The sequence below is a fragment of the Phymastichus coffea genome, unplaced genomic scaffold (genome assembly GCF_024137745.1).
Source record: "Phymastichus coffea isolate CEN01 unplaced genomic scaffold, Cenicafe_Pcof_1.1 PCOF00059, whole genome shotgun sequence".
Classification (NCBI taxonomy): Eukaryota; Metazoa; Arthropoda; class Insecta; order Hymenoptera; family Eulophidae; genus Phymastichus; species Phymastichus coffea.
Genome location: NW_026706870.1, coordinates 1,122,343 through 1,138,741, shown reverse-complemented (window position 1 = coordinate 1,138,741; position 16,399 = coordinate 1,122,343). Strand labels below are relative to the sequence as shown.

General features: G+C 36.3%; 1 protein-coding gene across 5 annotated transcripts in view; it reads right to left on the bottom strand.

Annotated features, from left to right (window-relative positions):
• Window positions 1-15,909, bottom strand: part of LOC131666482 (sex determination protein fruitless) — a 62,785-nt gene extending 46,876 nt beyond the window's left edge. For all 5 annotated transcript variants that reach the window (XR_009302100.1, XM_058939188.1, XM_058939191.1 and 2 more), the window contains exon 1: window positions 14,600-15,909. Coding sequence is in view for 4 of the 5 variants with exons in the window: in XM_058939188.1 (XP_058795171.1) it covers window positions 14,600-14,858 (259 nt within the window). In the remaining variant the exon portion in view is untranslated. The remainder of the gene's footprint in view (window positions 1-14,599) is intronic.
• Window positions 15,910-16,399: the final 490 nt, after the last annotated feature.

Sequence of the window (16,399 nt, the reverse complement as noted above, 5' to 3'; positions counted from 1 at the left end):
AATATAATTATTTATTGAGTCATAATTTTCAAATAGAAATGATTCGAAATTATTAATGAATCGATATTGATAAAATATTTACTGTGACATTCAAATACTCGAAGATGCTTTTAGGCTATTTTTTATCGGATATCAAAGCCCAATCTACATAGGCTGAAAAATGAAGAAAAAGAAAGGTATTCACCTGAGATGAATCTTTAATGGCTCCTAGATACGCTTCAGATATTGAAAATAAATTCTTGCAATGTATTATGGGAAATAATTTACCATTTGGTAAGAAAATTATGATTTTAATTGGTGATTTTAAACAACTCATACCTGTTAAAGTCAGAGAAACAAGAAATGTCATTTTAAATTTACTCATAAAATAAAGTCCATCGTGAAAGATTTTATAATACTTCACTACCAAATGAAATGAAATTTTCCAATTTTCTGTTAGATATCGAAAATGGAAGATCGAATGATAAATATGATTATATCGATATTCCTCAATATTATATTACCATCTATAACAAGCTTTGTTGATGGTATTTTTGGCAAACTTATTCATGACTTATCAAGAAATTTGATAAAACGGTTAACTGTGCGATATTATCAGCTAGGAATGAAGATGTAGACGATTTCAAATTAAATTTGCATATTTTGCTATGGCTATTTACAAATCTCAAGGACAAACTTATCGAAAAGTGGTCATCGATTTACATACGGATGTCTTTAGTCACGGATAATGATATATTGCATTTCTCGAATTAGACCGTGAGATTCTATTAAAATATTTTTTTGGAAATCATGTGCATAAACAAAAAAAAATGATAGATAGAACTGTTTCGAAATAATTGATAACACTTTGGAATTTATTATTTTACTTACATAGATACAAATTTATAAGAGATATAATAAATTATAAAATAAAAAATGATACCGTGTATATACTGTAGGTTTACCACGCGTGAAACGCCCATGCAGACTTCTAGTAACAAAAAATTTATAATCCATTTTATTAAAAAGTTTTCAAGTTATGAATCTTGCTCGTTTATTTCACTTTTTTTAATGCAACTATTGTTTGAGCGCAGCTACGGAGCCCATTTCTTAGATTGAAAAAATTTAAAGCACTACATAAATAAATTAGAAAATGTCAAAATTATCATCCTTATATCAATATAAAAATTTTACAATACATAGAAACATACATTTTTAGGAAATTTTTGATTAGAATATCATGAATTTTGTTTTCCATCCATCCCTTTATTCAGTACAGGCAAATAAAATGAACTATTACACAATGACTTTTATACAGCTATTTGTAAAATGCAAAAAATATGATTAATCTAATTTCACATTCTAATTCGTTCGTTTTCTACTCTACTACATGATCAACTCAAATATTTATAGATTTCGAATATCTTATATTTTGAATAAAACAAAAATTGAAAAATCAAGAGCGTGCCTATATTACAAAAATGCCACTGGAACAGGTGGAAAAAAATATCGAAACGCGAAATTTCAGAAATGAATGTCTGATTAAATAATAAATATTATTCTTGAAATCCATGAAAATATGAAGTATACTCACTACGTGCAAAGTTAGGGAGTATTGTAAAGTGACTGTTATACGATCCTGGACAAGACATGAGAATGGGAGCCGCATTAGCCTACCCTCCGCGCTATCCAAGTTCGCTGCGCACTCGCATAATTGTTACGCTACGGAATTGGCTGAACTGCCGCAGAACGAAAGAGTTTGCTCGCAGAAAGATGAATATGAAGTGTGATTCGGAGCGTGGGGACGCGGGAAGCGCTCGCTCGCTCTTATTAAATATCCGCGGAAAGCCAGAGTCGCCGATCGAGCGTGAATTTGCGTGCAGCGAGCGGCGCCGCCGATAGCATTGCAAAGCGAGGCCGACGTAACGCTGCAGGCAGCTGAGCGTGGACTGAGGCTGGGCTGTCGATCAGCGTGCCGCCTGAGCCCTTACATTTGCCGATGCACCGAGCTCAAACAATCGAATTATGAAACGGCAGCATGCGTCAAAGGATAGGCGGCGCACGTCAGCCGACTGCACCTCTCATGGCGCCAGCCGTATTTTTCCGAGCATCTTTCCAACTTCGCGACCAACCTGCTCGTACAATTGGAATTAGCTTTGGCGCGCCGGGGATACCCCCGATGCCAACGTTTCGCCGAGATAACTCGATTGCTTTTGCTGCGCGTGTAACGATGGACTTTGCTCCGGCCGCGATCATCAAAGCTTCGCTAATTCATTGATTTTGCAATGACCCGAGCGACATATTTCTTCGTTCACGGGATTTTATTTCACCTGCTTTTTTATTTGTTTTATTCAGCATATGACTGTTTAATGTGAACGTATCAAATAAGATGTTTGCCAATAAAAGCGGAATATTATTGACGCGCTGGTTTTTTTACACAGGAGTTAATTGAAATCTGGGGTCTTATAAACCACGACTGCATATTTTAATGCATTTTACATGTTGCGATTATTAATTATTAGAAAATATATACAGTCATGATGTAATACAAAACGTGACTGACAGTTTCTAATGAATTTCTGTGTAGCAAACTATTTTGTCAATAATACTTCATTTTTTTTGTAAGGAATATTCTTTTTCATATCTTGGGATATCTAACATTTCATACTCTAATTTTCAATCAAAAATAATAAAATAATCATATTTTGAACCGTTTGAACAGTAACAAATCGAAAAAATTGAGCAAAATTGCAGTAACTTTAGAAAATATGGATCGGTCACCTCAACCATTGAGCGAGTTTTAAGATAAGAAAAGATAGAACGGTTCCAATGTTTGCTCATCGTAATTCGAAAGATTCAAACGAAGAGACCTTGAATTTAGAAAAGAAAAACGACCAAAGTAGCCTTGGTTTCCTAGACACACACACACACACAAGCGGTATATAGCCACATGTGGTCTCGTTTTCTTCATTACTAAATGGATTTTCAAGGCACTGCTTGTCTCGTATTTTCCAATTCATTGTTTCTTTTTCAGAACTATTTCATAGGTTTTCGAAAATTTAAGAATTCAACATTGAAGCATTGAATTATAATGAGAAATGTAAGTGAAGCTCACAGGTACGCTAAAATCGCTTTAATGAAAGCGTCATAGCTCAATTTTATAGAAGTTCTGTAAGGAAAAGTATTGGATACGTTGGAATGAAAGGTCATCAGTTACGATAGCGGACTGCTGCGACTCTGACTGAAAGCTCGCCTATTTGACACCTGATAATTATCAGTTATCACTAGTGGAAGCTTCGTAACAAGAGCCACTTGCAATCGAGGTTAATTTTCGGCCAGAGCCCGCGAACGCATCGACGTAAATATCAGGTATGCATGTATAATTGCTGGATTTAATCGGCAGGCCTTGGCGCTCGATAATTCATCGGGCTTCCGTTGCATCAGGAATTAATTTCTCACAAGCCCGAAGTCATCGACGGGTAATCGTGTTAAACTACCGCTAAATTAATGGCCAACGATGCGCTACCGCTTACGCATACATGTATGCCTTTTATGCTCTTCATTTTTCATTATTTTTTCGTGTTGGCAAGCTCAACAGATTACCTACTTTCGATTCACAGATCTGTAAAATAAGTAGTTGTGATTGTTTTTGGCCAACTGAGAGTCATTTCCGAAATAATTCTTTGCGCATAATTCGAATTCGAAGTCAGAATTTGTCCAACGTGTCAGGTTTTTTAAATATCCCAACCTAAACAGGCAAAAGAGGCCGTTTTTTGCTATATTTGAGATCCCGTAACATCGCTAAATAAATTTTTTTCCAAAAATGGGAAAAAACATTTGAATGGACTTTTTTTAACTCTTTAAAATATATCTTTAAGATTTGAAATATATTTTTTTTTTATCAAGATACTGTTAATTGAAGTCAAGTATTTTCCTATATATTACATACACTGCCCGTCAATCACTTTTGCCATGCTTACCTCAAAATTAGGCAAACTTGAAAGTTTTGTATCTCGGTCGGAAATCATCGTATCACAAAAAACCGCAGGGCATTTTAAAGGTAATTGCAAAAGCTTCCATTTAAGACGTGCAGAGACTTAAAAATAAAAATATGTGTTTTTTACAGTAAAAAAACTGATTAAAAAAATTTCAATTTTTTAACCTCGACTTAAATCAATGCCAATTTAGAACCAGGCGGTGGAGGGCAAATCGACCGGAAGGGTTCGGAGGGTAATGTCTTTCCTTTTCAAATTAGCCCCCGCGGGGTTCTATCCGATGTTTTTTAACCGAGTTACGGCGTTTTTTGTAAAAAAATAACCTTTTTTTTCAATCCTCAATTACTTCGACTTGCGTACGTTTTGGAAAAAAATGCCAAGGAGAAAAAAGTTTCATTTTGTGCCCAAGAATACGAAAATAAAGTCAAAATAAAGAAATAGAGAAAAAATTTTTTTTTCGGTTTTTTAGCGCATTAAAAACATAAAGGAATTTAATTTTTTTTTTACGCTTAGTTTTAGTTTTTTTGTGATTTACTACGTCCCTAGACATTTTAAAACGAAGCGTAAAAAAAAAGTTAAATTCCTTTATTTTTTTAATGCGCTAAAAAACCGAAAACAATTTTTATCTCTATTTCTTTATTTTGACTTTATTTTTGTATTCTTGGGCACAAAATGAAACTTTTTTCTCCTTGGCATTTTTTTCCAAAACGTACGTAAGTCGAAGTAATTGAGGATTGAAAAAAAAGGTTATTTTTTTACAAAAAACGCCGTAACTCGGTTAAAAAACATCGGATAGAACCCCGCGGGGGCTAATTTGAAAGGGAAAGACATTACCCTCTGAACCCCTCCGGTCGATTTCCCCTCCACCGCCTGGTTCTAAATTGGCATTGATTTAAGTCGAGGTTAAAAAAATTGAAATTTTTTTAATCAGTTTTTTTACTGTAAAAAACACATATTTTTATTTTTAAGTCTCAGCACGTCTTATATGGAAGCTTTTGCAATTACCTTTAAAATGCCCTGCGGTTTTTTGTGATACGATGATTTCCGACCGAGATACAAAACTTTCAAGTTTGCCTAATTTTGAGGTAAGCATGGCAAAAGTGATTGACGGGCAGTGTATGTGTATCCGAAAAATTAGATGTTTTGAGACTTCTAAAGCAGTTGACTTAAATTAACGATATCTCGATCAAAAGAAAATACATCTCAAATCTTAAAGATATATTTTAAAGAGTTAAAAAGGTCTTTACCTTTGAGATGGGTTTTCCCATTTTTGGAAAAAAATTTATTTAGCGATGTTACGGGACCTCAAATACAGCAAAAAACGGCCTTATTAGGTTGAGATATTTAAGAAACCTTACGTGATGGACAAATTCTGAGTTCGGATTCGAATTCTACGTTAAAAATTGCTTCGGTAGTGACCCTCAATTGGCCAAGAACAAAATCATGCAAATCTATGATATATCGGCACGGGCTTCTGTGATTTGAATGGTTGGAGAAACAGATTAGCGATTGTTTATTTGCATAAGACCTTAGTGTGATGATAAATTGAGAATTGCTTCGTTACTGGAAGAAGCTTTTGCTTATATGTTTATAAAGCTCGATTGTAACAGGCGAGGAGATGACTGCCATGGAATATTTATGAAAAATAACACATTGAAAAACAGTCGTTTCTCTATCTTACTGGCAAATTTAATAATTTAGCATTAATTTTATTACTTCAAGTCCTACAAAATCCTCCAGGCGTATAGTTATGAAATCTTGTTGTTTATAGTTTACCGGCTGGTTTAGCGTTTTACTTTCCATTCTAACAAGGACAAGCTCATGCATACGGATCCTGGACTTCCCTAAAACTCTACAGGTATCTTTTTTAGCGAAAAACATTATGTAAGTACTTTGACACTTCGCTGAATATGCTCGTGTTCGGAAGTTATGGGGTAGCAAAAATTGACACTATTGGAAAAATGAGACATTCTTTAAATCAAAATCACTTTCAAGCTTACTGATTTTCTACATCTTACGAGTAAGTATTAGTACTAAAATGGTGTGATCAAATGCTTTTATTTGATGAGAAATGTACGAAAAACTCAATTTAATTTCAAAGAACAATTCGATTATGTAACATATATCTTTATATGTATATATACTTTCAATTATTACAAACCCATAAATCCCACAGAGAACATAATATTGCTCATTAAAAGGGTTACCCACAAAATTTTAACAAAATCTAGGACTCTCATATGTGAACCTCACCTTGTCATTCCAGAAGTAAATCGTTAATTTTTCAAAGAATAACTATTAATTATACTTAGGCTTCGCCCAACTAGTTTAGCTTGGCTACTACTGTCGTTAAACAATTATTCTCTCAATTTGTTCATTAAAAAAAATCAGTTTATTATTTCTGTATAATAAATGTACGGAAAAACAGAATTTACAAGATTCAAAAATTAAATAACCACCTTAAAATACTATTTTCTGTCTTATAATATTATATTAGTATCACACATTACTTTAAAATCAGCCGTATTTTATACTGTCAAATCTCAACTCATCAGTCGAGATTTGTGCTTATTATTTTATTTTAAAATTGAACGTCCTACTCATCGATTCGATATGGTGTTAGGCTTTACCTGATTTAATGAACCTTGATTAGTTTCACTGCTTGGCTGCTATCCTTTTCGATAAGACAAGGTCGACAATAAATACGCACGAATACTCAATTTTCGATAGTAAAAATAATTATTTATTTATTTAATTGAGAGATGACAGCTTAATATAAATTTAGTGATAAAAGTTAAGTTATTAAGAAAGATTTTTGATTCAAATTAATTGTTTCAATATCGTCATTCGATTACCGAAAATCGAAATATCATCGAAAGCATCAATAATTTTTCGGGCTACTTATTTACTAAGTTCGATCAGTCGCTGAAAATTGTGAACTTGTAAAAAACAATTGAGTTTTAGATCATAATACCTCCATGTCGAGATCATTGCATATCGGCCCTGTACCAATGTAATGAAAATGGTCTCTTCAGCAATTGATCGATTACATTAATCATTACTCTTTCTACATATTGAAATTGCAAGTTTCAAGTACAGTTTGATTTTATTTACTCCTCAACTAATCATAAATTTTTTTAATAATGAATTTCACGTATTGAGCTTAGTTTTACATAACCAAGTAATAGAATCACATTTACGGGCTTGTTTAATTGCAATTATGAATCTACTGTGATTCTAATGTAAAAAGTGAAATACGCGCTTATAGAATAACTTTCTGAAGGTATGTTTTAGTTTTCTGATTTTGAATAGTGGACTTATGGTACAATGGGAGTAATATGAGGTGTAACATTTTCATTTTATCTACTTTTACTTCTTACAATTCCTATTCCTGGAGTTCTGATGATTTTTTATTCTATGACTGGCGGTGTAGTTTACTCAGAGTTACCAACATATTAGTTATCGAGCTAACTATTGCTTCTGGCATGTATGTTGACAAGCTGTATATTATGTATAGAGTGTAGTCTCTATTAATTATATCAAGTATTATTTTGCAAAATTGGACGATAATCACGATCTTAATAATATCGGAGTATATTGATCCAAATTACTTGAATTTTAAAATGAATATTTTTCAGGCTTTTTCTGCAATGTTTGTTAATGTCTTCTCAATAAACAAATTCGAACTCAATCCTCCTTGCATGCTTTCAACCTCTTGCTCTCACTATCACACTGGAGAGTGATGATTTTTCCATGGGAAATAGAACATATTCTTGAAGTTGTTGCAGGTCTTCTTAAGAGTACATACTGCTGATTGCCCATAGATGTAGCTTCGTCGATTCCTACGTCATTTTTGTTGAAGGTTCGAGCGTGATAATTTTGTTGTTTGCTTCCTTAGGTTTTGGCGTTTAGCTGTTTTTCGATTCTATAGTATTACCAGACGATTGTGTTACAGTTTAATCATGTCTCTATCTTCAGTAAGATATGTGTTTTCGGAGAAAGGTAAGATGTTTGATTTTCTGTTGTGACTGATAGTCGAGCGAAACAATTTGTTCTGTGAAATAGTTGGACTTCGATAGCCATACATTGTGTGATAAGTATGGCTTCTCTTGCCAGCTGAGCAATATACTTGAGCTTCTGTACCATAATATTTTAAGCAAACTCGTCAGGGGACGTAGAGACTGGGGACAGAGAGTTATAGACTCTTTCCTTTCCTTTCCAACTCGTATTTTTTTTTTAATATTTAGTTAAAAACTTTTTACTTCAGCCTTAAAATGTTTCTCTGTATAAATCAACTTACTATTAAAATATGTAAAAAAATTATATATGAGTATCCTTTGCTTTCTTTGTATATCGTTATCAATGAATTAATAAATTGTGATCGTTCATTAATAAAAACTTTGGCTGCTCGGTTTTTGTTAGAACTCTAATGCAGAAACTCACGTTTCCTTTGCTGACAAAGCAAAAGATACTTCTTCGAAGCTTATATTATATATCGTCTCTCAATCACCCGCAGTTTATCTTAATGATTGGTTCTCTGTACAATAAGTCTTTAAAGCAATTTGTTGCGGTCATGAAAGCCAAAAGGTGTAACCTCCATCCGTATCAATACAGTTCTATTCTGAAAATTTACATACCATACCTGAGCTTAGCCTTGACTTATAGCTGTCTAAACTAACTTAAAGCATTCCAAATCAAAGGTAAATCAAAGGTAATTTAGATAAGCCCTTGAACGACCGTTGTCTCAAGTATCAAATCTATCCAAGATATATAGTATCTGAATAAGTTTTTCCTTGTACTTGTTACCATCTATTTAAGGGGGCTTTAGCGCGGGAAGCTGAAAGATTATATATAACTATTTTTATAGATCAAAATATACTGAATCCAACATATTATTAGTTTTTATTTTGGTCATGGAAAATCTTCATCAAAGTTTTCACAATTTATAGGTTATACACACGATCTTGTGGGGTAAAGGAAGAAAATTGTAGAAATTGGTATTTTAATATGTCTTAGTATGATGTAGATACGCGGTAGAAAATTAACATTCTATAGAGTAAAACTTAAGTTTTTCAAATGCATATCGTGAAGTATAGACAATCGTGGATTATTTTAAGTTATTAATGAAAATATTGCCAAAGGGTACCGAAAATTGATGCTACAACGCAAGACTAATTCACTATACTGTTTGAATATTTTTTTGTAATGAATATTACGATTTCTAAATTGAATTTCCAAATATATATAATTTATATTTATAGATCATCGATAAACAATAAAAAAAAGGAAAAAATTGAATTTTTGAAAAATTGTAACTGAACTTTCGTCAATTAAAATTATACGTTTTGTATCTTTTGATTTTATAATTCTTTCTAAATAAATGAAAGTGCATATCGAATTTTGCGCAAAACTATCTGTAACTAAAGATTTTGAGGGATACCTCCAATTTTGTAGCATTGATTATTGCATAATTACTAATGTTCTAGCGTATTAAAGATGAGTATTGTTTATTTAATGCGAGGAATCAAACTTGTTGAAAACCATCACAGCACTGGAGCCCCCTTCGAAATACCTGTTTCATGTATATTTTTACAATTATCGTGAGATACTTTCGCAATGTATTCCTGAAGTGCGTTTTCTATTGGCCTAAAATGACTAATGCCGCAATGAAAAACGGTATCCCTTATTCCTATTTTGTATTGTAAAACTTTTATAGATTAGAATTCATCTGCTTGTACAAGTTATATCTTGGCTTGTGTTGAGTTATCTTGCATTTGATGAAAGTTGTAGTTCCTGTGTCCAAAAAGGAGTAGATTGTAATAGTAAAGTTCGTTGAGCTGCAGTTCAATCCCGCCATGCCGATAGTTATTTTGACAAAGTTGAATAGAGTGAAAAATAGTAGTAATTTTTCCATTACGTTTCCTAAAATAAAAAAAATATCAGTGTCTTTGTTTTACCATTCTTAATTAGTTTAATTGTATTTATTTTACAATATTTAATTTATTTGCATGAACTGTTTTTGATTTTCCAATATAATCGATTACAATGGTGCCTTTATTGGTTATTTTTAGATTTTCAAAAGACCTAAAGTAACAGTTTTATTCCTATTTTCTCTGTTTTGGTTCGTTCATGAACATGACCTTATCTCTGATCTTAAAATCGACTGGATTTGTATGGTTTTGTCAAATTATTCTTTCGATTTTCTATTAGAAATAATTAAATTTTCTCTTGCAATTTGAACGCTTTTCTTCGTATATTTTATCAGATTTTCTAAATATCCATTAAAAGTTGTCAGTTGTTTAGATTTTTTAAGTGGTACATTAGGTGATAGTTTGGCCGGAAATGCAAAAACAAGTTCGTGCGGCATAAAATTGTGGCTGGTATGAATCGTGTTATAATTATATTGTGCTAGTTCTGTCAATTCATCCCAATCACAATTTTTCGATGTAAAGTTGTTCATGTACTCGCAAGGGTGATTCGCCTACTTAACGGAAGACAAACAAAGGCTTTCCATAGTCTTTCACGTAATTACTTCCCTTCAAATTTTTCAAATTAATATTTTTAAAAACCTTGTCTCTGTAGTTAGATAACTTTTCCCTCGATATCGAAATTTGCATCTTTAATTAATTCAATATTTTCTGGAGTCTTTTAAGTTTTTACATATTTTAGGTTTAAGTTTTTACATATTTTACATATCATAGGGACGAAATACAACCTGTTTATTTTCTTGGATAGTCCCTATCGATTGCTTATCATTGTAGTTTTCCATTTATTTATTATTGTACTGTAATTTTCGTTATACAATGTCACGTTTCTATAATTTGTCAGGTAGGTTAACTTCATCGGGTATAAAGAAAATTCCCAAAGCTTCTTCGTCCATTTCGATATTTTGCTCTACTCAAGTTACTATTGCGACTCGATTGTCGAAAAATTGAAGTGTTATCGAACTCCTTAATTTTTTAGATGATTACTTCATTTGTTGAGTTAAAAACCCGCTTCTTTAGTAATTCGATGTATGAAAAATTTCACATTTTTCGAATTGTCAAATTTTAGGAAGGAATATTTACCATCGACAATAATTGATTCGAGAAACAAGGAATTGAATTTGCCAAGTTCGCTTATACCGTATTGCAAGACATGCGAAATTTTAACTTAACAATTTTCTGTATACCCAAAAGAGTTGCGCCAATTGAAAAATCGCAAGTTTCATCTCATTTAAGTAACCAGTCAAAACAAGCGTGCAATCGAATTGTAACACAAGACTTTAAATCGTACCACTACTAAAGATCACCTAACGGGATTTACGTTTTCCTATCTCCGAACCTTCTTTTGATGTCAGTAAATTGGTGGTTTTGTCTTTTGTAATGTAACCTTCAAGCGTGTTAATTGAACCTTTCTTTTTGCTCGTTCTATAATACGTTTTATTTTTGCTTCTTTGGAGTTTTTTATTTTTTATACATACAGTGTTTATTGTGATTTTATGCTTCAATCTTGTATTTGTTTGCAAAATCTAAGCGATCGGCACGCAGTCAACAAAGATTTTAGCTGAATATTTTTATTAAAAATCGTGAAGAAACGATTTCTTTATAAGAAACGAATTTTTCATTTTTTTTATGACGTCTGATTATGGTACGGGGCGAGCTTTAAAGAGATCAGCCAATGTTAAGCAGTGAAAATTGAAGGTTTTATTTGTCAGCTTGTAAAATTCATTTTGATTGAAAACATCCTTATAATATATTGTTTTCTTAAAGTACTCGAAAGAAGCTTTAATCATGTGTGTATGTGTGTGTGTGTGTGTGTGTGTGTGTGTGTGTGTGTGTGTGTGTGTGTGTGTGTATCTGTGAGTCAAATCTCAATATCTCAAATATACATCCCAAAAAGTCACTCTTAACATAACATCTTATTCATTGAAAAATTTAGCGCCGTGCACGATCCTGAGCGACACAGCGATGGAAAATCTCTTTCAGTCTTTTAATAAGCTCATTCGAGATGTAATTCGAGATGAGTGGAGCATTTTTTCAATGAAGTTATTTTTTCAGTTTATAAAATAATTTATTTGAATTTTCTAAAAATGATTTCGTACAACTTCTAGAAAAATTACTTTTTATATTTGAAAAATAATTTTATTGAAAAAAGCTCAACTCATCTCCAAATCCAAATGAACAAACTAAGACCTCAAAAAAAATGCGTTCGCTGTGACGCTTGGAATTGTGTTCGTCGCTAAATATTTTCAATAAATAAAACGTTATGTCAATATGAACTTACTGGGCCGCATGTTTCAGAATTTTGAGCTTACGACCGAGAAAATCAAAGCTTATTCCGAGTTAACTTCGATATGTAAATTTTAACACTCGCTTCCTGGCATTTCATTCTGAATACGCCAATCCTCATCTGATCACTGAAGTTAAGCAGCGTTAAGCGCAGAATTGTACATGGATGGGTGACCACTTGGGAAGCCCGCATATCATTAGTTTTATTTTGCTTTTTTAGAGAAGAAGATTTATTTTTGCTTTTATGAAAATTTTGTTATTTTTCGCTGCACTTTCTTTACTTTTGCCATGTTGTACTTCAATCTTGGCTTTTGAAATTATGCTTTTCATCGCGTGCTCATAAGTAGGCAGTAGGTGAAAAGAAAAGGAGAGAGAAAAGAGAAAGAGAGCAACCCTACAGCCTCTTCTCTCACTCTCTCATTTACTCTCTCTTCTTTATTCAGTCTCACACAAATATTCGCGTGTCACTACGAAGATCAATCTGATGGTTTAAGCAAATGGTGCTCTTGGAAAAGTAGTTTATCTTGAATTTGTCAATCTCTGATTTTCCGAAGATTAGTTAAAAATGAATGAAAAAAGATGCTAGAATAACTACAGAAATTTAATACGGTACTCTTGCTATACTCATGAAATTAACAACATCGAGCTAACCACAATTTTTGTGAAATATAATTAAAGTTGATCAAAATAAACAAATCATATTTATACTTCGATTTGCAGAATTACTTATATTCGATAAAGAAAAAATACAGCGAGTTCTAGCATTTCCTATAGCGCGATCCTAAATAGTTATAAAACGACATCGGGTGATTGGAACAGTATTATAAATATTAATTAACAATTTCATATATAATGGTAATCGATTGCATGCGCATACAGAGCAGCCAATTTTTAAATTAAAAAAAAATAACATAAGCCTTCGCGTATATGAATACTTTTGTGTTTTTCGAGAAAGTATACTCATATATATATATACTCAGTATAGTATACTGAGTATACTAGGCACATATTAACACTGAGTATACTAGGCACTCAAGTATAGTATACTCAGATGTGAGTTTCTTTCGTTCGGCTTGAAATTTTATAAATCGATCAGTCGTGCCTGTTTGCAATGCTATCTTTTGTGTGTTTTTTCCAAATGCAATATTAAAAATATTCAAATTGGCGGTTAACTTTTAGTTTCTCTCCGTGGGAGAAAAATAAATAAAGAAAATTATGATTTGAATATTGATTTGAATACCGAACACGGATCGCAAGCGTTCCGAACGGTATCGAAGAGTACGCGGTAGCAAATATTGAACTTATTTCAAAGGCAAATTTACCGAAACCATCGGGCGTTTAATAAGGCCTTCAAGCCTCGCTTTCGTATCTTTCTTTGTTTACCATGAAAATATTATCAAAATAACCCCAACGTCAGGTAGGTGTTGTTTACGAACTATTCAACGTTTATAGCGATAAATAAAAAAATATTGTTACAATTGTTTCCATTTTTTATCATCGCTGAAAAGTCCTCCCTAAAATTTAATTCACCTGATTTTTATGACGCATACGTTCCGAATACTAGTAACAATAGCTTATGTCGTCTGGAATCAAGATTTGATTACAAAGAATTTGACTTGTGCGAAAAACACAACTTATATAATGTTGATTGATGCATTAGAACAGAAAAATCGTCAAGAATTAGAAAATTAGGCACGCAGTCGAATCAGTCTCAATAAAACGTGAATAATTTCAATATATATGTATATTGAAAAAAATTGATCTTTGTTTCATTAAATTTCGAAATTTTTCAACTTGTTATTAAAAGGTAGAAAATTTCCTCGAAAAAATTGAGGCGACGCAGCATAATAGATAGACAAAGGGGGCTGGTTTGGAAAAAAGTTAGATTATACGTGGTAGCATTTGAAAATTGCGAAGATTCTTTATGAAAATTATTGGTGCAACTAGGATATCCCTGTTCGACTTGGCGTAATTTTTCCAGCGATCGGATTCTCAGTGTGAAACCCCACAAGTACGACAATGCTTCCAAACAAAAACTTGACGTACAACCAAACAACTCCAATTTCGTAATAAATTATTAATTATTATTATTCATTAAACAGCTATGCATATCGCATAACAACTTAAAAAATAAATAAATAACAAGAGAGTGGACTGTCGGGAAAACTGTCAGTGAGAAATCAGTAGCGACATCAGCGTATCGTCAGCCGGCGTCATTCGATGTGTAACGGAGAGGGAGAATGCAATCACTCAGTGTCAATGTCAAATACACATAGTAATAATAATAATAATCATCATCAGTATCATCATCATATGAAATTGCACTTAAATCTAGAGAGAAGAAAAAAACTATACCTCGTTGGCATGTTGGGATAGATCTTCGGGAGACAGTAAGTCGTTGCAATGCCACGCGGTCAAGCAGACACGAGGCGGCTCGACCTTGTTCAAGTGCAAGCGAGATCGATATGCTGGCACACGCGCGCGCGCACAGAATAACACCAACAATCTTCAGCTTCCGTTCAGTTGCAATCTTCCTTTGTCGTTCTCGTCTCCCGCTCGTGCTCTCGTTTCTTCGCTGCTCTCGGCGCGATCTCGCGCGTCGGATAGCATGCATTGTCGGGTCGACAGGGACGACGGATTACCACACGAGCGTGACGCGGGAAGGTACGCCCGCAAGTTCCGACGACGGAAGTCGCGCTGCCGCATCGTTCAGCGCTGAACTGGCGACTTTTGGCCGTTGCTCCTCGAAGCGAAAACCCGAGCGCGCTCGGGCTGGCGAGCGAGCGAAGCCTGCGCGCCGAGGTGCCCGTCGAGACGACGACTCGCGCGAGGAGGCGGGGGCCCGCGGCATCGGCAGCGGTCGCGCGAATCCAGCGCCGAGAGATAAGCGCCCTGGCCGCGCGCCAAACGGCGGAGGCTTGAACGCCAGCGCGCTCGCGTGCGCGTGCATCCGTCGTCCCTCTCGCGCTCCAAAATCAGTGGAACCAGCCTGCAGCGGCCTCGCGGCTCGCGGGCCGCCAGCGTGGAAGGGCGCGAATCGGGGCTGCGCTCGGTCGACGCTGAGCTACGCAGGGACAAACTGACGGCCAAAGTGTGACGTAATCGTCCGTCCACCTCCCTCGTCGCTGCCCGAGGCGCATGCAACAGCGGGGAACGGCCCGGGGGGCCGAGGATCGTCGGGCGCGCCGCGGCGCAATCGGTTGGCATGTTGACGTTACCTGTTTTGCTCAGATTCATGAACCTGGAGGGACTGCGGGCGGCGCTGTCTGGCGCCGACCCTCGAGACGTCGCTGCGTCGTCGGCCTAGATCTTCGGCTGCTGGCGATCTTGGAGCGGACGGTCTTCGGCGAGCGTTGCGGCGGCAATCTTCCGGCTGATCGGCTCTGCGCTGCTCGCCCGCGGGCGCGACTCGAGCCAAGTGGCGTACTGCGCGCGACGGGGAGCGAGTCGTGCGAGCAGTCGCGTGAGGCGCGCGTCGAGCGGCGGCGCGTGGCAAGGAGCTTCTCGCGTGTCTCTCGGCAAGGTGCCTCCCCGTAATGAGGCGCTGCGCCATGCGTGGCAGGGTTTTATCGGCGGCGGCGAGCAGCGCCGCGCAGCCGCGCTGTGTAACCCAATCGCTCGGCCGCCTCGCCAGGAGGAGTTGCAGCTGCAGCTTTAACCCTGCCGGCGCGTCATCAACTGCTGCTGCCACTGCTGCCAGCGGGCCGAACTGCACTCCCGTCGAGGGCGCGGTGGTGGGGGTGCGTCGCGCGGGAGGAGCGCGCCGTTCGGCCGGTGGCGCGCTCTCTCGGCCCCAGCTCCCTTCGAGCCCCCGGCGAGCTTGCGCCCGCCGCCAGCCCGCACCGCCGCGCGCCTCGGCCGCTCGTCCACGTGGCGGGCATTCGTCGTGGCCGAGCGAGAGCCGCGGGGGCCTCGCGGCGGCGCGCGCCCGGCAGTTTAACGGCCTTTCGCAGACGCCTAATCAGCGTCCCACTCGGCCGCGCAGTATTTCCTTGCGTCAATCAAGTGCGAACTTCGCTCGTTTCCCGCTCGTATATCGTCGCTCCATTGGAGATGCAAAAGTTTAGCATTAAAAGACACCCCCCGGCCCACCCGCCCAACCATTTCCGTTAGGACTATATAATCCGACCGTTAAGCGTCTCGACTTTAACGCGC